Consider the following 23,822-nt stretch of genomic DNA (forward strand, 5'->3'; position numbering starts at 1 on the left):
AAACCTTGTGACGGTTGCATACTTCATACCTCACCCCTTACTCTGACCCAACTGGTGCTCCAATTTCAGGTGTCATAATGTGAAAGCTAGTACTTCATAAAACCAGTACTAACCTAACCATGATGGCCTACTAGTCGGTATAGACTCCGTGTTTGCCTTTGTTTGTGTCTGATCTTGCAGAGCCCTTAACAAAGTCTTAACAGTCCCTTCTCAACTGTACTGTGGACGGGAACACTGAAACATCGGCTTCTTCCTTTTCCCCTTCCCTCATCGGCCCTTGAAAACTGTGCCAGTCACAGGTGCCTGCTGATCAGTAAATCTGCCTCATCTGTTCAACGCAGCACGAGCCTGTGGGGTAGCTTAATGTCTAAAATGCATGGTGAGTTAGTGTGCATTTTAGACATGAGACTCCGGCCTTGTCACTATAGATATTGAGGCTCAAGGTAGCCAGCGTGGTGTCGTGGTTAAGAGCGGTGGACTTTAATCTGGAGAACCGGGTTTGGTTCCCCACTCCTCCTCCACATGGGTGACAGACTCTAATCTGGCGAACTGGGTTGGTTTCCCCACTCCTCCACATGAAGCCAGCTGGGTGACCTCGGGCCAGTCACAGTTCTCTCAGAACTCTCTCAGCCCCACCTACCTCACAAGGTGTTTGTTGTGGGGAGAGGAAGGAGCTTGTAAGCTGGTTTGATTCTCCTTAAAAAGGTAGAGAAAATCGGCATAAAAAACCAAGTTGTCATCTTCCTCCTCCTCCTCCTTCTATAAAAGCCAACATTTCTTCTTCTTACCCAAGTAGAGAACCAGACCTGACACTGAGAACAGCAGGTTTCATGTGGAGGGGTCGGGCATCAAACCAGGTTCTCCAGATTAGAGTCCACCGCTCTTAACCACTACTCTTAACCACTACACTGGCTCTCCAGATAAGAGCTGAACCCCCTTCCCTATCTGCTTAAAATATGAACAGGATGCTAAATACAAACATACTCCAGTAATATTGGGGCGGGATGCTTTCTTGAGGATTCTAAATGGGCTTGTGATGATTTTTTAAAATTTTATTTATTAGCTGGTTGGTTTCCCCACTCCTCCACATGAAGCCAGCTGGGTGACCTTGGGCCAGTCACAGCTCTTTCAGAACTCTCTCACCCCCACCTACCTCACAAGGTGTCCGTTGAGCGGAGAGGAAGGAGATTGTAAGGTGGTTTGATTCTCCTTAAAAGGTATTGAAAACCAGGATATAAAAAACCAACTCTTCTTCTTCTTAGCTTGGGAAATAACACCGACTCCAGCCAGCAATGCCCTTTTCCTAGCCTGTTCCCTGATGCTGAGCAAAACCAGTTTGCAAAGCTTTTGAGTCTTGGTGTGGGCCTACTTCAAATCCAGGGCAATTGGCCTTCTTAAAGGGCCTCACAGGATTCAATGAGCACTCTCAGAACTTTGGCCCACGTAGCCGCTCTTGATGGAATTGGGGTTGCCAGCCTCCAGGTGGGGCCTGGATAGGGTTGCCAACCTCTAGGGCAGGGGTGGGGAACCTTTTTCTGCCAAGGGCCATTTGGATATTTATACTATCATTCGGGGGCCATACAAAATTATCAACTTAAAAATTAGCCTGCTATATTTGGTCAAACATTTAGCCAAGAGGCACGACCGGAGACGGCTCCGAGCGTCTGCCACATAGAGCGACTCGCTTTTGAGCTCTGGTGTCCCCAGCTGGGCCCAAGAGATTCAGGCAGGGCAGCATCCTTCTGAGCTAGAGATCTACCAGGACCCATGAAGGGCCAGACCAAATGATTTCGAGGGCCTTATACGGCCCCCGGGCCTGACGTTCCCCACCCCTGCTCAAGGGAATCAGCGAGGAGTAACCCTCCTGCAGTCCTGATCATCCCCCCCACCCCGCAATAGCCTCTTTGAAACCTTGCAGTCAGGAAATCTGATGATATCTCTGGCCTGACTCCTTTAACCCAGGGGTGTTGAAATTTGTTACGAGGGCTTAGGGTGGCCAACCTCCAGGTGGTGGCTGGAGATCTCCTGCTATTACAACTGATCTCCAGGCAATAGAGATCAGCTCACCTGGAGAAAATGGCCACTTTGGAAGGTGGACTCTATGGCATTATACTCCACTGAAGTCCCACCCTTCTCCTAACCCTGCCCTCTTTAGGCTCCACCCCTAATCGTCAGGTGTTACCCAACCTGGAGCTGGCAACTCTACGAGGGACTGGGGGTAGGCTTACCAGGTCCCCCCTCTCCTCCGGTGGGAGGTTTTTGGAGTGGAGGTGAGATCGTGTGTGCACCGATCGCAGCACTTCCAGTTTACACCAGGAAGTGCCGCATTGCAAAGGGCCTGGTTTCGAGTGGTATAAAGCCTGTTGCGATGCGTCACTTCCGGGTGTAAAATGCATCCCGAGGGGCCGTTTGCCACTCAAAACATCCAGTTTGAGTGGCAAAAGGCCCCTTGCGATGCATTTACACCCAGAAGTGCCGCATTGCAAGGGGCCTTTTACCACTCAAACTGGGAGTTCGCGTGGTAAATGGCCCCTTGTGATGCGGCGCTTCCAGGTGTAAACCCAAAAGTGACATGTCACCACGGGCAGGCGCGCGTGCACATGTTGCCCGCCGACCCTCAGCTGGTCAGCGGGCAGCCAGGTGGATTGGCGGGGGTTTGCCTGCCACCACCTGGCACTTAGCAACCCCGCAGCGAAGAATCCCCTCAAGGAAGCATGCTAAATCACAGCTGTGCGTTAGCTATGCAAACGGCAGTTGCTAATGGAAGGAACGAAAGAGCAGGCGAGTGGGGAGTGTGTGTGGAATTTCTCCTTTTGCGTCGGGACCGTGAATAGGCATTTTAAAGGTCACATTTTTTAAAAAGAGCTCTTAGCGAGCATCAAAATTGACCCTGCATAAATGGGCATATTGTCTTTCAATGGACAATGTGAATTACAGGACTGAAAACAAAGCTAAAACATATGTTACGAGATCCCTCATCTCCACACTGATTTGCCGTTAAGTCATATATGCAGATGTGTCCCAGGGTAAAACTCTCAGGCATACAGCAGGGGTAGAGCAAGAAACACTTATTTGTGTTTTTAAGCCCAGGTTTACTTTGGGGCAAGTATTACCGTAGACACTTCCTGCCTTTCTACCCACGTGTCACTTAAATCATAGGATTTCCAATAAAAGGCCTTTTTCTCCCTGTTCAACTTGCACAACATGCATTGCAGTGTGTTCAGAAACATGACTCTCACACATAGGGTTGCCAACCTCCAGGTACTAGCTGGAGATCTGCTATTACAACTGATCTCCAGCCGATAGAGATCAGTTCCCCTGGAGAAAATGGCCGCTTTGGCCATTGGACTCTATGGCATTGAAATGCCTCTCCCCCCAAACTCCGCCCTCCTCAGGCTCCATCCCAAAAACCTCCCACTGGTGGTGAAGAGGGCAACCCACTGGCAACCCACTGGTAGCGTAGAATGTTGAGTTGCTGATGAGGAACTTAATAGTCCATTTTCTATGAGGGCAGGGTCAGTTGTGAGTTTGCCTGAGATGAAAACCTCACAGGCAAGCTTAGCTGAGGGCTAGGAAGAGGTCCAGGACACAGGAAGAAAGAAAAGGAAATAGGAGATCAAGAATGGACGTAACAAAAGGGTAATCAGACAGAAAGAGGACTTTGAAGAAAGTCCACAGCATTTAAGATTAGCTGAATGCCATGTGGAGGTTGGCAACCCTAGTTGCCACCTCTAGATTTGGGAATTCCTGGATAGTTGTGGGTACAGCCTGGGGAGGATGGGATTTGGGGAGGGACCTCAACAAGGTATAATGCCATATACTCTTCCAAATATGCCATTTTCTCCAGGGGAGGTGATCTCGGTAGTGCCGAGATCAATTGTGATTAAAGGAGATCTCCAGGCTAGGGTTGCCAATTCCGGGCCACAAAGGAGATTTAGTACTGGGGACATTCTATCGGCCCCCTGACCAAATGGCTCAGGGTGATCTTGAGATGGAAAATGAAATTAGGGAAGCATGTAAAGGTTATGAAGTAGTAATAATGGGAGACTTCAACTTCCCTCATATTGATTGGATAAATGTATGCTCCAGTCAAGCCAAAGAGACAAAATTTTTAGACATCCTAAATGACTGTGCCCTCGAACAGTTGGTCATAGACCCAACCAGAGGGGAGGCGATCCTGGATTTAATACTCTGTGGTGCTGCCAGTGACTTAGTGCGGGATGTGGATGTAGTTGAGCCAGTTGGCAATAGTGATCACAATGGCATCAAATTTAATTTATATGTAAGTGGGAAAGTGACTGAGAAATCTCACACAATTGACTTTAAAAGAGGGAACTTCCCTAAAATGAGAAAACTGGTAAAGAGGAAGTTGAAAGGAACAGTTAGGAGCTTTAAATCTCTTGAAAAGGCTTGGGGGTTACTCAAGTCCACATTACTAGAGGCTCAGCTAGCTTGTATACTGCAGGTCAGGAAAGGTACTAATAAGTCCAAGAGGTCACCACCATGGCTAACGGGTAAGGTGAAGGAAGCAATTAGAGAAAAAAAGTCTTCCTTCAGAGACTGGAAGGTTTGCCCAAACAAGGTGAACAGAAGCAAACACAAACTTGCACAAAGGAAATGCAAGCAGATAATTAGAGATGCAAAAAAAGATTTTGAGGGGCATATTGCTAAACACATCAAAACAAACAATAAGAAATTCTTTAAGTATATTAGGAGTAGGAAACCAGCTAGGGAAGCGGTTGGACCATTGGATGACAATGGGAGTAAAGGAACTCTGAGGATAAAGTGATTGCTGAAAAACTAAATGAATTCTTCTCATCTGTCTTCACTGTTGAAGATACAGGGCAGATTCCTCCTCCTGAACAGAGATTTTGGAGAGGGGAAAATGAGGAACTGAAGCAAATAGTGGTAAGACAGGAAGTCCTAGAACGTCTAGACAAACTGCAAACTAACAAGTCACAGGGACCAGACAGTATTCATCCTAGAGTTCTTCAAGAACTCAAATGGGAAATTGCTGAATTTCTAACAAAGATATGTAATATGTCCCTTTGATCAGCCTCTATACCAGAGGACTGGAGAATGGCCAATGTAACACCCATTTCTAAAAAAGGTTCCAGCCCCCCCCCCCCAGGAAATTACAGGCCAGTTAGCTTAACATCTGTTCTGGGTAAATTGGTGGAAAGCATTATTAAAGATAGAATTGTCAAGCATATAGAAGGACAAGGGCAAAACCCAACATGGCTTCTGTAAGGGTAGGTCCTGTCTCACTAACCTATTAGAGTTTTTTGAAAGCGTCAATAAGCATGTGGACAGGAATGAGCCTGTGGACATTGTGTATTTGGATTTCCAAAAAGCTTTTGACAAAGTCCCCCACCAAAGACTGCTAAGCAAACTTCATAGTCACGGGATAAGAGGACAAGTCCTCTTATGGATTGAGAGCTGGCAGAAAAATAGGAAGCAGAGAGTAGGAACCAATGGTCAGTTCTCACAATGGCGGGATGTGAGCAGTGGGGTGCCTCACGGATCTGTGTTGGGACCAGTGCTTTTCAACCTGTTCATCAATTACCTGGAGTTGGGGTTAAACAGTAAAGTAGCCAAGTTTGCAGATTACCCCAAATTATTTAGGGTGGTTAAAACAAAATCGGACTGTGAAGAGCTCCAGAAGGATCTCTACATACTGGAAGAATGGGCATTAAAATGGCAAATGAGATTCAATGTGAGTAAGTGTAAAGTGATGCATATTGGGACAAAAAATCCCAACTTCACATATACACTGATGGGATCTGTGCTGGCAGCAACAGACCAAGAAAGGGATCTTGGGGTGGTAGTGGATAGTTCAATGAAGATGTCAACCCAGTGTGCGGCTGCTGTAAAAAAGGCAAATTCCATGCTGGCCATAATTAGACAAGGAATAGAGAATAAAACTGCTGATATCATACTGCCCTTGTACAAATCTATGGTGAGACCACACTTGGAATACTGTGTACAGTTCTGGTCACCACACCTAAAAAAGGATATTACAGAGGTTGAGAAGGTACAGAGAAGAGCAGGGCCTCTCTTATGTCCTTATGTTTTTATGCCAGCTCTGGGCTAGGAAATACTTGAGATTTTGGGGTGGAGCTTGAGGCACTCTGGTTAGGGAGGGGAAGCACCTCAGCGGGGTATAATACCATATAGCCCACCTTCAAAGCAGCCATTGTCTCCAGTGGAACTGATCTGTTGCCTGGAGATCAGTTGTAGTTCCAGGAAATTTCCAGCCACCATCTAGAGGTTGAGGAGAAAATAGACACCACTGTACTAGTATCAAAGGATAAGAAATTCAGTACAGGAGCGAAGAATACTTATAAGTGCAAACAAATATTTATATGCTACCGTGTCTAATACAATACGTACTTCATAAATATACAAAAAGAACCATTCATACAGTTGTAACACACATACACAAAATCGTCTCTAGGATGGTGGTGAATGGAAAAAGTTAAATAAAAAGGTGCAGTCTCTCTCAAGATATGCTCAACAGTCTTCAGTATTCATCCCATGCAGGTAAGTAGAGGTAATAAATATTAATTCAGGAGGAATAACTTCATGGAGGATACGGCCATTTCAAATTCTTGGGGAATAACCATCTGGAGGTTGGCAACCCTACAATAGGAAACTGGTCAAACGACAGGGTGGCTAAAAGAAATGAGATTAAGAAGGCAGTAGGCTTAAAATGGGGATTTGAAGAAAGGAGGAGTTGCAGACAATATATGACAAAGCAAAACCCAGGGCCTAGGGAACAGAAACACAATGCATTATGGGCATGAAGGAAGTAGATGGGCGAGGGAGGGAGCCAAACCTGGACACCCTTAGGTAGTAACGGGAATGCTGCCAAATTTGATTTCTATTGACCCTGTAGCATTCTCTGTATATTTATGAATACGATTCCCAGGCAATCTCCCACTGAGGCACAGAGCCAAACTTGCTTAGCTTCAGTGAGGTTGCTGCTACATCTAGGGTTGCCAGATCCCTCTTCACCACCGGAGCCTGAGGAGGGCAGGGTTTGGGGAGGGACTTCAATGCCATAGAGTCCAATTGCCAAAGGCAGCCATTTTCTCCAGGGGGACTGATCTCTATCGACTGGAGATCAGTTGTAATAGCAGGAGATCTCCAGCTAGTACCTGGAGGTTTAAAAAAAATTGTAAATTCAACTGTAAATTGGTAGTATTCAAAAACACACAGGTGTAAGCTAATAATTCACGTATGTCAATTTTTTATACATATAAAACAATCCTATAAGGTTGCACTATTACTTCATAGCGCCTTTTCAACCAACAAAAGTTAATATACAGAATTGTATATACAACAAGGCAATATTTTTTAAGATGATAAAATTCAACAGAAATCAACACTAGGCACGTAGTGTCTTTCTTTCATGAATTAACCAGTCAATAGTATGGCTGTGGGAGGATTTTAGTCCTAAATATAATGCCCACAGGCTAGAAATGAGCCGCACATTAGGCAGGGTGACAGGTAGGGTTGCCAACCTCCAGGCGATGGCTGAAGAGCTCCTGGGATTCCAACTGATCTCCTGGTGACAGCGATCAGCTCACCTGGATAAAATGGCTGCTTTGGAAGGTGAATTCGATGGCATTAGACCCCACTGAAGTCCCACCCCACCCCAAACCCTCCCCTCCTCCGGCTCCTGGTATTTCCCAACCCGAGCTGGCAAACTCTAGTGACGGCGCTCCTCTCAAACGTTCAATGTAAGGGCCGTAAATAAACAATCTAATCTAGGGATGAACAAATTGCCGTTTCTTTGGGATGCTATCCTATACACCTTTAATCGGAAATAAGTCGTAGTAAAGGGCCAGAGTCCAGTAGCACCTTAAAGACTAACAAAAATATTTTCTGGTGACCAGAAAATATTTTTGTTAGTCTTGAAGGTGCTACTGGACTACCAGAAAATGTTTTTGTTAGTCTTTAAGGTGCTACTGGCCTCTGGCCCTTTTCTACTACTGCAGACAGGCTAACCCGGCGACCCATTGGAAATAAGTCGCATTAATTTTGTTACCCACGAGGGGGCGCCAACTGGATTTGCAGACACACTAAAATGTCTCGGGCCACCTCCGGATTTTCATGCTAAAAATGGCGCTGTTCCGCTTTCTGCCCTGCATTACCAGCATGCTTAGCATCTTCGCAAAGCTTCCTGGCGTCACGTTGGCTTTATAACAATTATTTCTTCGCTGTTTCCAATTCCCCTTTTCAACGCACCCAAACCGGCCCCTCTGGAGAACAACACATGCAAATCTCCCCGCCCCTTCCATTCACAGTATGGCGCGCTGATGTGATTTAATTGCAACAATCGTGTTATGGTTTTTAATTATGTTATAAGCCGCATGGCCGATGGGTCGACATGGAAAGCGCAGGACACAATTTTTTAAAATAAATGTACAGAGATAGATGGGAGGTGGCGAGCTCGAGCAAGGAACGACGGCGATTTCCGTTAGATTTTTTTTATTCGGCGTTGGCCGTTCCGACGTGCATGCTGATCGAGGAAGGTTTGGCATTCGCAGCCTTGGAGCAAAAACAACAACAACACCTTTTCAAGACTCGTGTGAAAACGCCTCCCTCGCGAGGAAAGGCGCCCACGCGTGTTTCACGTCACGTGTGACAGCGCCACGCGAGGAGGGGTTCAGGACCAGCGGGTTCAGGGACCTGGAACGGGAGGGGCCCGAACGATGAAAGGCGCAGCGCTCCGAACGGCGGGCTCGGCGACCGCGGATTGGTCCCCGGGAAGTGACGGCGCGGGCGGGCAGCTCGGATTGGGCGGGGGGGCGCCGAGAGGAGCCAATCGGAGCCCAGAGCGCCGCCAGCTGCGAAGAATGGAGTCGCAACCTCTGGCTTCGGAGTCCGGCGTGGACGAGACCTTAGTGGCGCCGCTGGTGGAACTGGGCATCCCGGAGGCTGAAGCGCGGCGGGTGGGTCGAGCGTGCACGTGTGAACGCGGGTGGTGGTGATGGACTCCGGGTCGGGCTGGCGCGCGTGCACGGGAGGGTCGGAGGGGTTTGGCTCATGGCTTACGCTCGCCTCTTCCCCCCAGGCTCTGGCTCTCACCGGTGGTCGATCCGCTGAAGCGGCCGCGCAGCTTTATTTCGGCAGCGGCCTCGATTCCCAGGTACCTTCCCCCAAGCCCTCTGCCCGTTTCCTTGCTGGCCCTCGGTTCCCGGCCTGTTTTTCCTCCCCCTCCTTCACCCGTGTGGCTTTTCTGATCCTCAGAAGCATCAAATGAGGCTTGAAAGGCCACTGGCTGCAAATCCTTCTTCGGTTGCAGGGATGTCATGGGCCTAGCCCTAGTAGCGTTTGTAGGACAGCGTTGAGGGACATGTGCAGTAGGGTTGCCAGCCTCCAGGTACTTAGCAAAAAAAAAAAAAAAAAGCAGCACAAATGAGCTAGGCACTACAATTAGGAAGTAGTGGTATTTAATTTCATAACCGCCACTGATACTGTATAGGCGAAAACAACTGATACCGGTTCTAGCCTTCAATATACAACGCCCAAAATAAGGCTATGCCTTTTTAACAATCAAGTAATAGCGTTAGAAGTAAGTCCATTAGCATACGAATATATCACAGTGGCACAATTAACTGAAATACTACATGAAAGAAACTCAAAAACAAAATAGAGACAAATGGAAATCCTTCTACGACTGTATTAAAACCAAAAAATGACAACAAAACCTTATAAGACACAACAGATTCATAATCGAAATCGAACATAACCTATCAATAAGTTAATGTATTATGACAACCTATAAGGGGGTGGTATTAGATATAATGACGTTGTATAATACTAATACATGTATTTATCTTTATATATATTTTTTCCCTTTCCTTATTTTCCCCTTGCCCCTCTCTCCTTCTGTATCCCATTTGTTATTAAAAACCAATAAAAATATTCATAAAAAAGAAGAAGAAGTAAGTCCTTTAAAGGGGGTACAACACCTCCCTTTCTTCCAGAGGTATGCTTCTTGAGAGTAGTAATTCAAGAGTAGTAATTCAACAGAAGCCCGTTGTATATTGAAGGCTATAACCAGTATCAGTTGTTTTTGCCTATACAGTATCAGTGGTGGTTATGAAATTAAATACCGCTACTTCATAATTGTGGTGTCTAGCTAATTTGTGCTGCTTTTGGTTTGCTAAGTATCGTACAGCACGCTAACCTTTGTTTGCCAAACCTCCAGGTACTAGCTGGCGAGCTCCTGCTATTACAACTGATCTCCAGCCGACAGAGATCAGTTCACCTGGAGAAAATGGCTGCTTTGGTAATTGGACTCTATGACGCTGAAGTCCCTCCCCAAACCCTGCCCTCCTCAGGCTCCGCCCCAGAAATCTCCAGGTATTTCCAAACTCGGAGCTGGCATCCTTAGTGTGCAGAGTGTGTCCCCCGCCCTGCCCCCCCGCCGACACATTTTGGTATTGGGGAGTGGAGCTTCTGAGACTGGCTTTTCTAGGGTGATCTTAAGCCCAACCAACCGGTGCCTTCATCCTGTCCCAGACCTTTGCATTTATTGTGAATAGCTACTGCTAATAAAAACATGGAGGGAAGACAGCATGGTATATTCTGCTCTCATCAAATCTCGGAAGCTAAGCAGGGTCAGCCCTGGTTAGTATTTGGATGGGAGACCAAGAAATACCAAGGATGCTATGCAGAGGAAGGCCCTGGAAAACCACTTCTGTTAAGTCACTTGCCTTAAAAACCCATAATGGATCACCATAAATCGGCTGTGACTTGACATCACTTGATGCACTCATACAATGAAAACATAAAATGTGCGAACGATGCATAGAACAGGCAACAGAAGCTTACTCCTCTTTGTTCTTTGGCTACTATTATTTTTCACATTCCTACTCTAATACTCTACTTGCCCCCTCTTCCAAATATGAATATATGCTAGTTATTGCTTTATGTTTTGGTTTCTAACTGTTTGGCTGGTTCATATTGAATAGAATACCAATGGTGAATAGAAAACCAAGAACATCACCTGTGTGATGTGCTTTTGAGGACACAGTGCTGGATTTGCATACTCCGGGTAGAAGGAAAATAAAGAAATTGAGTTCTAAAAGATTCACACGTGCCCTTAAGAACATAAGAAAAGCAGGAAGAAAAAAAAAAGAACATAAGAAAAGCCATGGTGGATCAGACCAAGGCCCATCAAGTCCACACAGTGGCCAACCAGGTGCTTCTAAGAAGCCCACAAACAAGATGACTGCAGCAGCACCATCCTGCCTGTGTTCCACAGCACCTAATATAATAGGCGTGCTCTTCTGATCCTGGAAAGAGTAGGTATGCATCATGACTAGTATCCATTTTTACTAGTAGCCATGAATACCCCTCTCCTCCATGAACATGTCCACTCCCCTCTTAAAGCCTTCCAAGTTGGCAGCTATTACTATCCTGGGGCAGGGAGTGCCACAATTTAACTATTAATTTTGAAGACCCGGTTTACACATTCAAGAGAACAATGTGGTAGAATGGCTTGGCAAGCATAAGGAAGTCAGTGCAGATAAAAAATGTAGCATAGAGACAGGTTCTTACCCCCTCTGCACACAAACTTTTGCTGCCTTTCTTCAGGGAGATTTTAACATACAGGACTGCAGCTTAATGGGAAGCATCGTGACGCCACTCATGCATTCCATTCTATTGTCTCAGTCTCCTGCATACCTGAATCAGGCCTGAGAACTCTTGGTGTATATATAAAGCTCGACAGCTTGGCTGCTGATCTGCCTGTGTGTTGCATACATAACCTTAATATTAATTCAGTGTCATTAATTTTCCTTGTAAGCAGAAATAGACAAGTCCCTGCCACAAGGAGCATGCTTAATTCCAGCAGTGGCAAGCAGTAGAGGGAGAAGTACTTGAAGGGCTGTCATATAGAGGGTGGTGCCGAGTTGTTTTCTGTTGCCCCAGAAGGTTGGACCAGAACCAACAGGTTGAAATTAAATCAAAAGAGTTTCCGTCTAAACATTAGGAAGAATTTTCTAACAGTTAGAGTGGTTCCTCAGTGGAACAGGCTTCCTTGGGAGGTGGTAAGCTCTCCTTCCCTGGAGGTTTTTAAGCAGAGGCTAGATGGCCACCTGTCAGCAATGCTGATTCTATGACCTTAGGCAGATCATGAGAGGGAGGGCATCTTGGCCATGGAGTAGGGATAACTGGGGGTGTGGGGAGGGGAGGCAGTTGTGAATTTCCTGCATTGTGCAGGGGGTTGAAATAGATGACCCTGGTAGTCCCTTCCAACTTTATGATTCTATGAGTGAATGTGTTACTCACATTTATGGTTTCTCATGCTTGTGCTTTCTTTCAGGGGGAAGGGGAATAAAAGGAAAACTGGCAGTCTGTCTTTATGAAATGTTACTTAGGCAGAATAGAAGGCTCTGTTTTTCCCATAAATGGTAAGGCTGTATAGACTATACAGCATAATGCATATACCTTGCCATTTATGGAAAGACAAGGGCTTCTGTTCTAGTGTTCCCCACCTTGCATATCAGCAATAAATGCAATGCTGTTCTGCCCTCTCCCTTTCTGAAAAGTTCAGACTGGAGGGAAGCATCAAGGAGTCGAGGGGGAGGGAGTCATTGTCTAATACAGGGGTGTCAAACATGTGGCCGGGGGGCCGGATCCGACCCTTGAGAGCTCTTATCCAGCCCGTGAGCAACTGAGGCAGCCACCACTGCCCCAGTCCTGATCTGGCATGGCCCGGCCCGACCAAACCAAATGACTTTTATGCCCTCATAACAAATGATTTTGACGTCCCCAGTCTAATATTTTAGGCCTCTGGATGAGAGGTTAGATGCACCCTGACTCCCGAAGCTCAGTCCTGTGTTAAATATTCCAGCTGAGAAACTGAGCTGTTGGCTGCCCTTCAGCTATCTTATCCTGACCCAAGGGAAGGGCTGATGTACTCCCTGACTCACTGAAAACCAAAATGAGATTGGGGAGTGCCTGAATCCATTCCCTTTCTCCTTCCTCTGAGGCCTGGTTTACAGATGCAGGAGAATGAAGAGGGAATAGGATGGTAAAATGGGACTGTGCCACTTCAGGCTGCCCAGGGAGGGTTATGGAGGTTTGCGTTTTGGAGTTCATGAACACATGAAGCTGCCTTCTACTGAATCAGACCCTTGGCCCATCAGAGGCAGTATTGTCTACTCAGACCGGCAGCAGCTCTCCAGGGTCTCAGGTCTAGAGGTCTTCCACATCACCTACTTGCCTGGTCCCTTTAACTGGAGATGCCAGGGATTGAACCTGGGACCTTCTGCATGCCAAGCAGATGCTCTACCACTGAGCCATGGCCCCTTCTCTATTAAAAGCTCCTTGCAAACAGAAAGCCAGCATAGCCCATGTAATGTCCTGGGTGGTGCACAGCTGACTTGGGCTGAGCTGTTGCTTGTAGAACAGAAGGTAGCTTGGCCCTATTGCAGGGAGAGAAAGGGGAGCCATACCTTTGGCAGAGGTTGTGGCTCAGTGGTAGAGCATCTACTTTGTATGCAGAGGGTCCCAGGTTCAATCCCCAGTTTCTCCAGAAAAGTCAGTGAAGCCCAAGGTGAGGTGCCAGCAGGGCTGGATTAACCATTAAGCAAAACAAGCATGTGCTTAGGGCATTCAGGAAGGGGGTGGGGGGACCACAAAATTTTCCGTCGCCGGATTTACCATGGGCCATATGGTGCAAAACTGCAAATGGTGCAGCTGAACCAGGGTCCACAAAAAGGGCCCCCCACAATAAATGAAAACATTAAAAACATACGGTGACTAAAAAAAAAACCCAACCCCTGAACATCACAATTTTTACTCTTTCCTTTAAAAAAAACATGATGAAGAAAAAGTGGGAACTGAGAATAATCACACACTAGGCTCAATATATTTTGTTAATTATGAAACAATTTAATATTAATTGTTGTTTTTTACATATATATGGGGGCACCAAAATCTTTTGAGTGCTTAGGGCCTCTAAAGGTCTTGATCCAGCCCTGGGGGCCAGTCATTTACCCTGAGAACTGCTGCCAGTCTGAATAGACAAGACCGACCTTGACAGGCTGAGGGCCTGACTCCATAGACGGCAGCTTCACGTGTTCATATCAATGAAAAAAGGATAGGAGCCTTCTTCCTACTGTGCTGGTTTACTGTTTGCATGGAATTTAGTGTGTGAGTAGGATATTCAAAGCTGGCATCTCTCGCCTTCCATCTGAAGTGGCGCGTTCCATACTACCGCTCCGGAGCTCCGCCAGCTCATTCCTCAGTATGTACAAATGAAGTCTTTATCGCCTTTAGATGGGAATAAATCCTTGCGCCCTCTTCTAGCAAGAGGCCGTCTGCACGGGTGGAATAAGTGACATAGCCCTTTGGGTGGACTGTAACCACCCAAAGCCAGCGTGGTGTAGTGGTTAAGAGCTGTGGTTGGAGCAGCAGAGTCTGATCTGGAGAACCGGGTTTGATTCCCATTCCTCCACATGAGCGGCGGAGGCTAATCTGGTGAACTGGATTTGTTTCCCCACTCCTACACACGAAGCCTGCTGGGTGACATTGGGCTAGTCACAGCTCTCTCAGCCCCCACCTACCTCACAGGGTGTCTGTTGTGGGGAGGGGAAGGGAAGGTGATTGTAAGCCGCTTTGATTCTCCCTCAAGTGGTGGAGAATGTTGGCATATAAAACCAACGCTTTTTCTTCTTATGTACCATTTCAGACTGTCCAGGCAGATGTAGGCACACGTCTGTGACACTGACAGATCCACTCAGTCAGGGCTTCTTCATGTGTAAAGAATGTAGTGGGGCTTGGTAACTCTGGAATTGTCCTGCTGGCTTTTCTGGTGGAGAGACCGGAATTGTTGAAACTGAAGAACACATGAAGCTGCCTTATACTGAATCAGGGACCCTTGGTCCATCAAAGTCAGTATTGTCTACTCAGACTGGCAGCAGCTCTCCAGGGTCTCAGGCAGAGGTCTTTCACATCACCTACTCGCCTAGTCCCTTTAATTGGAGATGCCGGAGACTGAACCTGGGATCTTCTGCGTGCCAAGCAGATGCTCTACCAACTGAACCACGGCCCCTCCCCTGATCTTAGGCTTTTCTTTCTCCGGTGGAAGATGATTCAGCCTGCCCCCCATTGGTACTCAGTGACTGAATTCAGTAGGACTAGATGTCAAGGAAGCAAGCCTCTCTTGGATACTTGTTTCTAGTAATAAATGTATGTTTCTTTACAGCATTTTTAGCCCACCTTTCTCCAAAACTGGACTCAAGGTGGGTTACAGCAATAATAAAGAGAAACAATATATACTTAAAAACCACAGAATTATCAAATCTAGCTGTCCAGAATGAACAGATTTACCTGCCCCCTCAAAAAAAATTTTGTGTGTCAATCAATCATTTATTTTATGGTCATTTGACCAAAAAAGAATTGTGTGTGTGTTAAGTGCCGTCAAGTTGCTTCTGATTCATGGTGACCCTATGAATCAATGTCCTCCAAAACGTCCTATCTTTAACAGCCTTGCTCAGCTCTTGCAAACTGAGGGCTGTGGCTTCCTTTATAGAGTCAATCCATCTCTTGTTGGGTCTTTCTCTTTTCCTGCTGCCTTCAACTTTTCCTAACATGATTGTCTTTTCCAGTGACTTTTGTCTTCTCATGATGTGTCCAAAGTATGATAGCCTCAGTTTAGTCATTTTTGCCTCTAGGGAGAGTTCAGGCTTGATTTGATCTATAACTCACTGATTTGTTTTTTTGGTGGTCCAGGGTATCCGTAACCCTCTGCTCCAGCACCACATTTCAAAGGAATCTACTTTCTTCCTATCAAAAACAGTTAGGTGTCAGTATTAAAAATGCTCCATCACCATGCACAGTTTTTTCTCCCCAGTGAGGCTTACAACAACGTTATCCTTGCAACAAAAGCTCTGCGAGGTAGGTTATGGAGAGAGAGAGGCCCAAGGTCACCCAGCAAGCTTCCATGGTAGAGTGGGAATTCGAACCTGGGATTCCCAGGTCCTAGTCTGGCAATCTAACCACTACACAGTGGTGGATCTGAGGCAAGTGGCTACAGTGGAAGGGATCTGCTGAAACTCTCTTTCCAGGACGAAGATGACGCCCAGGGCTCCTACTACTTCAAGATGGTCTTTGTGGTGAACATGGAGCTCTCCATGGGAACTGGAAAGGTAAAACTCCCGCCGGGATCATGGCTTCAGCAGTCGGCTTGCTTATGAGATGCAGAAAACTTACCTGAGCCTAAAGGGGTGTGGAAAGCAAGGAAAAGAGGCCTTGGATCTTTAAGGGTTCTTAATTTAGTTCTCCTCTTTTGGGGCTAAATATTGAAAAAGTCATTTGAGGGAATAAAGGAGAATGACTCGGGTTCGGAAGTTACTGACAAAGCTGTCCCAGTATTGCTGCTGGATGCATACAAACTGAGTTTGGTTGGGGTATTTGCCTGGAGGATAAGATGTTACAAGATGTGGGGTTTCCTTCTTCGGCAGCCGGGTCTTGGTTGTTGGCAGGCTCTTTGGCAGAAGCGACAGAGAGGCTTTTTCTTAATTTGATGTTTCTCATTACAGATTGCTGCTCAAGTGGGACATGCAGCCGTTGGCCTTTTCCAGCTGATGCAGGAGAAGTCTACTCACAAGGACATAATTAGCCAATGGGAGGAACACGGGTAAGCCAGCAAGAGGCAAGCCTAGGCTAGAAATGGGCCCTGTCCTCTAGAAACATCCAACTTTCCAAACAGGATCTGCCATACGAAAGGCTTTCTTACCTTTCCTCCCCATCCCTCCCTCAAATATGAGTTAAAGCCTGTTCAGCTGCTAAATGAACACAGTTGAGATGAAAAGATAGTTTCGTTCCCAATATCTCTTCATCACCTGGGCACATGTTCTTTCATTCTACCCATGTATTATACAGAGGCATCTGGAACATGCTAAGGTTCCCATTTGAGTTCGCCATCCATTCCCAACAAATACGATTCTGTCTTATATTGCGCTAGACCACTGGTCTGTCTAGCTCAGCACCGTCTTCTCCAACTGACAGGATCTCTGACATGGAAAGGTCTTTCCCGACACCTGCTTCCTGAGATCTTTTAACTGGAGATACCAGAGGTTGAACTTGGGGAGGGGGTCTTCTGCATGCAAAGCAGGTGTGTACCACCCACTATCCAGCCATATGGTATCCACTAAATCAACTAGGATCTCGCACAGCTTCTTGAAAGTGGCCTCTTAGGGGCTCTACTCAAGAGGAGAAACTTGGATGGGGATTCCCCTGGGAGCTGACCTGCAGTGTGGTCAAGGGAGTCTGGCATTCTCATCCTTTGCTAGCCTCTGACCGAGCAGGCTGGGCACCCCTACCGTTTCCCTTGTCTCAGGCTTCCAATTCTGCCTCACCTGGCACTGCCCCATTGGCTGTATTTCAGCCTGGTGCATCCTGACTTTGCTTAGGCAGTCGTGGCGAGGTAACCAGACTCGCATACCTGTAGCTTCCTCCACAAGGGCTGGGGAAACATTTACAGATTTTAGGTGTGAACATCTGTCCGACCTGCACGGAGGTCGAGAAGTATTTCAGATTCTTAGGCCCTAGCATAAAAGTCCTAGATGCCCAAGCTATGAGAGATCTATCCTCAGTCCCTTGATAACAATAGCCAAACACATGAGGGGGGGGCATGATTGCTTTCTTTTAAGTATTTGAAGGGCTGTCACTTAGAGGAGGGCAGGGAGCGGTTCCTGCTGTTGGCAGCAGAGGATAGGACTCGCAATAAGGGGTTTAAATTGTGGGAGGAAAGGTACCACCGGATATTAGGGATTTTTTTTCTTACAGTAAGAGTTGTTCGACAGTGGAATCAGCTGCCTAGGGAGGTGGTGAACTCCCCCTCACTGGCAGTCTTTAAGCAGAGGCTGGACAAGCACTTGCCAGGGATGCTCTAGGCTGATCCTGCATTGAGCAGGGGGTTGGACTAGATGGCCTGTATGGACCCTTCCAATTCTATGATTCTACATTACACAAACAAAGCATGGCTATTGTGCTCTTCTCTATATAGGCCATAAGACATGAAACCGAGTTTTATCACAGCCTCTGTTTTGCTTGTCTGCAAAATGGACTTCAGGTCTAGACAGTGTTTTTTGGAAGGATGGGTGGCTGTGAGTGTGGGAGGGGAAGCTGATCTTATACCCCATCTTGCTTTGCCCTTTTCAGTGCAAAGAAAGTAGTACTTCAGGGATCCAACACTGACCAGTTGCTAGAGATGCATGCCTTGGCTTTGAGCCTGGAACTGCCGACATACTTAGTACAAGATGCAGGGAGGACTCAGGTAAGCACACCGACTGTTCTGAGACGGGCTTGTATCTAACCGTCTGGGGTATGTCATTTGGAACCAGACTAATGCATCTTGGGTCTTCTGCTGAGGGAACACAAGCCCATATGGAGGTGAAAGGAAGGTTTGGAATTCTTCTGCGGGGATGGATGATGTACGTCGGGTTCCTCTGCGCATACTTGCCTGTTCTTTGTTCTGGCTGTGAACCTTGTGGGAAAGCAAAATTTGGAATATTTGGTCTTCAGATTGGAAGAAGTGCTTTGGAACACAGGCAGGATGCTGCTGCAGGTCTTGTTTGGGGGCTTCCTAGAGGCACCTGGTTGGCCACTGTGTGAACAGACTGCTGGACTTGATGGGCCTGGGTCTGATCCAGCAGGGCCTTTCTTATGTTCTTATGAGGAAGGTTGGGATTCACAGGATACTGGGGCAAAAGGGAATAGAACATCTGAATGTCTACTCTAAGGGCAGAGGTTGTGCCATCTGTCCACCGGGAGACCCCCTTCTAATTTCTAAGCCAGAAAACTGCCCACATATTTCCAGATCCCTTATATAAAAATTGGGGTGAACATATGAAACTGCCTTACACTGAATCAGACCAATTGTCCCCCAACGTCTGTATTGTCTACTCAGACTGGCAACGGCTCTCCAGGGTCTCAGGGCAAGGTCTTTCACATCACCTACAACCCAATCCTTTTTTTTAAAGCTGGAGATGCTGGGGATTGAACCTGGGACCTTTTGCATACCAAGCAGAGGTGCTGTCCCATTGAGCCACAGCCCCTCCCCCAAAGTATTTTGACACTGTAGTAGTTCACTTACTGCCTAGGCCAGAGCTGTGCATGCGTGATCTTAGCCTTTTTCAGTAATTATGTTTCTGGTGCTTATACCGCAAAGCGCACTGTGCATGATCTTCACAGAGTGCTCATGTGCCATTTTGTCTAAATCGGACGTGTATATTCTGGATTCGGTATTCGTGAGCGTGTCCTGAAAAATCAGGGGGTTTCGTTGCATGTACAGAAGCCAGAATATTCAGGCAAAAAGGCAGCCTGCTCTTGAGGCACATGGGAGGGAGAAGTGCTGGCAATGTAAAGACTGAACTATCCTCTGAACAAAGTATAATCTCACATCTACAAAGCAGCTGCTCAGGTTTTATCGTCATAGGGTTTCTGTTGGACCACCCAGACTGAGTGTAAACCTTACGTTTTGCGAAACATAAAATTTCAGCTTCACTGAGCCTATGTCTGAAGTTACTAGCTACAAGTGAAACACACTTAACATTTGGTCATATTAGGTGTATAACTTTTACTGGTCTGATTGACTGTACCAATAAATACATATATACATTTGGTCATATTTTTATAGAATACAAAATTCTGATTGTCTTTCTTTTCAAAACTGTTGAACTGCTGATAATGAGAATTGTCTCATTGAGTTCAGGACCTTTAATATTCCACTCCCACCTCGTAAACCAGCATCCATAACTGGGAATGTAAAAAGAAACATCAAATTAGGTTATTTTGTAAATCTCTTACAGGAAATTTTGCGTAAGAAGAGCTTGAATTGTTTCCCCCAATTAGTATTTGGCTCTAGTCAGGGCAGTACTTTTCCAGTCCTCTCCTGATTACAAAGCCGTTGCATTTAGCCGTGTTCCTACACTTCCATTCTGAAGAACATTTAGATCAAAGTGCGGGTGCCCTCACCTACAGTTCTCATTTTATTTGTTTTTAAAATCTATGCCTTGCCTTTCCATTTATGAAAGTCTTCAAAGCTGCTTTACAAAACATTATATATAATAATATACTCATGAAACATCATTCAATCCAAAAAGATCAGAATGGCAACATGAAAACCCAATAAAAAATCATTAGCCGTACAAACCGTAGAACTAATTCCTGTTTGAAGTCTGGGAAAAGAAAGTGGGCTTAGCTTGGTGTTGAAACAATAGTGGAGGTTGTATCAGATAGAATTCCTTTCCCAGGAAAAGCTAAGTGTGTTGCCACCACAGAAAAGGCCATCTCAGCCACCTTCCAGACCTCAGAAGGTAGGGACATCCAGAGAAGGGTCTCCAGAGCAGATCTCATTTCCTGGGCATCTTCATGTGGCCCTGTGAACGTCCTGGTCCCAGACCGTTTAGAGCAGGGGTGTCAAACATAAAGCCTGTGGGCTGCATCTGGCCCCTTGAGAGCTCTTATCCATTCCGCAAGCCAGCTGAAGCAGCCACCCCTTCCAGTCCTGATCTGGGCTGGCAAGGCCCAGCCCGACCAAGTGACATTTAGAAGAAGAAGAGTTGATTTTTATATGCCGACTTTCTCTACCACTTAAGGAATAATCAAATCGGCTTACAATCACCTTCCCTTTCCCTCCCCACAATAGACACCCTGTGAGGTAGGTGGGGCTGAGAGAACTGTGAGTAACCCAATGTCACCCAACTGGCTTCATGCGTAGGAGGGGGAAAACAAATCCAGTTCCGCAGCCCATGTGGAAGAGTGGGGAATCAACCCTGGTTCTCCAGATCAGCGTCCACTGCTCCAAACCACCGCTCTTAACCACTACACCACGCTGGCTATGTCATATCTGGCCCTCGTAGCAAATGAGTTTGACATTCCTGGTTTAGTTTCGTCAGCCAAAAACAGCACCTTGAATCACTCCTGGAAAAGGTTTCCAGGCATTCCCCCCCTTGTGCTAAGCACTGTGTTTGTCTCACCTATGTCACGGCTTCTCTGTTTCAGGTTCTGGCTGGGTCCCATACAGTCCTTGCCATTATGGGAGAAGAAGAGATGGTGAATCAGGTGACCGGGAAGCTAAAACTGCTCAACTGAGCGACGCTTCACAACTTGGGTCTGTTGGTTGTGGCTGGAGTTCGTGGGCTGCCCTCCCGCCTGCTTCGTCAGCGGGGAGGGCAGAGGAAGCGCCTGCCGACAGCAACTGGAGATCCATCTGCCGAGTGGGGCAAATGAAAGGGGGCATCTCTCCTTTCCTAAGTCCACGTCCTTGGCGGTAAGGGGGAGGCCCGCAGTTGGATTAGCGTACGCTCCCGAGTCTCTCTCTAAGAGACAGAGTCTGTATTTGCTGCATTATTTACACGCCACGTAAAATGTTGTACAGATGTTGCCTTGGCTTTCCTTTTGCACTATGAGAAAACCGTGGAGTTGCCGGGAACTCCTCTCACTGCGGAAGGCTATCTAAGACCCAAAGTATCCCTTAACTGTTGTCTGTCTTGCCCTTGGGGCTTTTTAAGAAAAGAAAGGGAAAGATTCCGCGACTTCTGCAAGCTACTTATTCCATTGCTTGTTGCTTAGGAAAAAAACAGTAGGAAATCATGCCTGTCCCCCAGATCTGCCTTGCTCATTGCATCTTGCGCTAGCCTCGAGTGTCAAACTCTTCCCCTCTTTCCGACATGCTTTGGGACATCCTTTTTGAAGGACTTGAAAAATAATAACTTATGTTCGAGGACAGAAGAGCCTTTGCTCTACGTAACCCTGTTGCTACCCAGTGAGCGAAGGATGAGCCGTGTGGTGAGGGGATTTCTGTAGTGGTTAAAGCAAGCAATGGGGTAAATGACTTTGGGGGTCAGGCAGGGTTTAGGTGGCCGGGGGTTCTGTCTTGTTCTGCAATGCCGCGCTGGTACTTATGTAAGGTTCCCAACCTCTCTCCCCGCCCCACCCTAATTCCAACGTTGAAAGCCTGATCAAGTGTTCCTGCTGTTGTGACCATGTCCAATCTCTCCAAAATAATTTTTTTAATGATATTTTGGGTCCTAGTAAAAAAAAAGGTGTTACACTGCTGTGGTGTGGATTTTTGCACGTGGATGGGCAGGGCTACCTACCGTCTTGACCTTTTAAAGCAGGGGTGGGGAACGTCAGGCCTGGGGGCCATTTAAGGCCTGCAAAATCTTTTGGTCTGGCCCTTCGTGGATCCTGGCAGATCTCTAGCTCAGAAGACTGGTGATCCGCCCCCTTCCGCGGACAGGAATAGTGTCTATTCAAGGCGGATGTGAGTTTGTTTTGCTGAGAAAAGGAACCTTTTTCCCCCCTTGCAGAAAAGTCGTTAGCTGTGGAGCTGCTAGGACCATCCAAGAAACTGTGTTAACCCTTTCCCCCCCGGGCCATGGAGAAACGTATTCCCTCTGTACTACAAGAGGGCTGGGGGCAGAAGTGGCGACAATGGAGGGGTTAAAGGGGGCAGGGCCAGAATGGTGCTGCTGCACTCGTCTTGTTTGTGGCTTCCTAAAGGCACCTGGTTGGCCACTGTGTGAACAGACTGCTGGACTTGATGGGCCTTGGTCTGATCCAGCAGGGCCTTTCTTATGTTCTTATGTTCTTAATGTGCGGTGTGTGTGGGGGGGGGGAAGTTCTTAGCCAGTGTGCCCTCATTTCACCCCTGCAGGCGGAGGTAGCAGGAGCCGGTTGTAGAATCTGTCCCCGACCACACGGAGCAGGAGTAACTCCAGCGTGTGGCTGGACGGCTACACCCGGCTGGTGCAACAGACCATCCTGTGTCACCAGGTGGGCGAGTGTGCCACCAGTTGGATGCCTGCCCGCTTGCCCGTGCTGGGTGGGTCATCTGGGGCAGCTGCCTGCTTGGGGCTTGGTCGGCTAATTTTTAAGTTGATAATTTTGTATGGCCCGCGAATGATGTTATAAATATCCAAATGGCCCTTGGCAGAAAAAAGGTTTCCCACCCCTGTTTTAAAGGGAGGGCTCGGATGAGGAAGGGGAGGCGTGGGAAGAACAGGAGGAAGAGGCTGAGCTGCTTCTGATCAAGTGCTAGCATAGAGGCGACTGAGATGCTCATGTTACCCCGATACGGAGAAATAAACAGGAGTCTCGTGGCACAGGAAAGACTCACGACATTTTATTCCAGCATACGCTTTTGTGGACTACAGTCCCCTTCTTCGGACACACTGTTGTGGTCTCTAGTCAGGTGGTTCTTGACTGGTTGTAAGTGATCCCATTGGTGGGATGCTGAAGTAGTCTGGTGGGGGGAGGGATGCAGGGTTTTCATAACAACATTACTAAGAAGAATTCGCTCTCCTTCAATCCCCATGTCCTCCTGCAGGCGTTACATGCCTTCTCCGGCTGGTCTTACTGGCCACAGATTATCCATCTGTGACCTTAGAATCATAGAACAGAATAATATAATCCTAGAGTTGGAAGGGACCACCAGGGTCATCTAGTCCAACCCCTTGCACGATGCAGGAAATTCACAATTACCTCCCACACACACACCCAGTGACCCCTACTCCATGCCCAGAAGATGGCCAAGGTGCCCTCCCTCTCATCATCTGCCTAAGGTCATAGAATCAGCATTGCTGACAGATGGCCATCTAACCTTTGCTTAAAAACCTACGGGGAAGGAGAGCTCACCACATCCCGAGGAAGCCTTCTGGCTTGCTAGCAGTAATGTTGGACCCTAATTGTTTCTGCTGATTCCCTGCTCCCCCTACCCACCAGCAAGAGTCTTTGATTACCCCCTTCCTGCCACAGGGATTACCCACTGTGCTTATTTTATGGCT

General features: G+C 47.1%; 1 protein-coding gene across 1 annotated transcript; it reads left to right on the forward strand.

Moving 5' to 3' along the window:
• The first annotated feature begins 8,847 nt into the window (after nt 1-8,847).
• On the forward strand, nt 8,848-21,173 carry LOC130493211 (probable peptidyl-tRNA hydrolase 2). Its single transcript, XM_056866910.1, has 6 exons — nt 8,848-8,960; nt 9,083-9,157; nt 16,095-16,175; nt 16,569-16,666; nt 18,193-18,307; nt 21,037-21,173. The coding sequence occupies exons 1-6, from the start codon at nt 8,865-8,867 to the stop codon at nt 21,124-21,126; spliced, it is 555 nt and encodes a 184-aa protein (XP_056722888.1). The 5' UTR covers nt 8,848-8,864; the 3' UTR covers nt 21,127-21,173.
• Nucleotides 21,174-23,822: the final 2,649 nt, after the last annotated feature.

Source organism: Euleptes europaea, chromosome 1 (assembly GCF_029931775.1).
Source record: "Euleptes europaea isolate rEulEur1 chromosome 1, rEulEur1.hap1, whole genome shotgun sequence".
NCBI lineage: Eukaryota > Metazoa > Chordata > Lepidosauria > Squamata > Sphaerodactylidae > Euleptes > Euleptes europaea.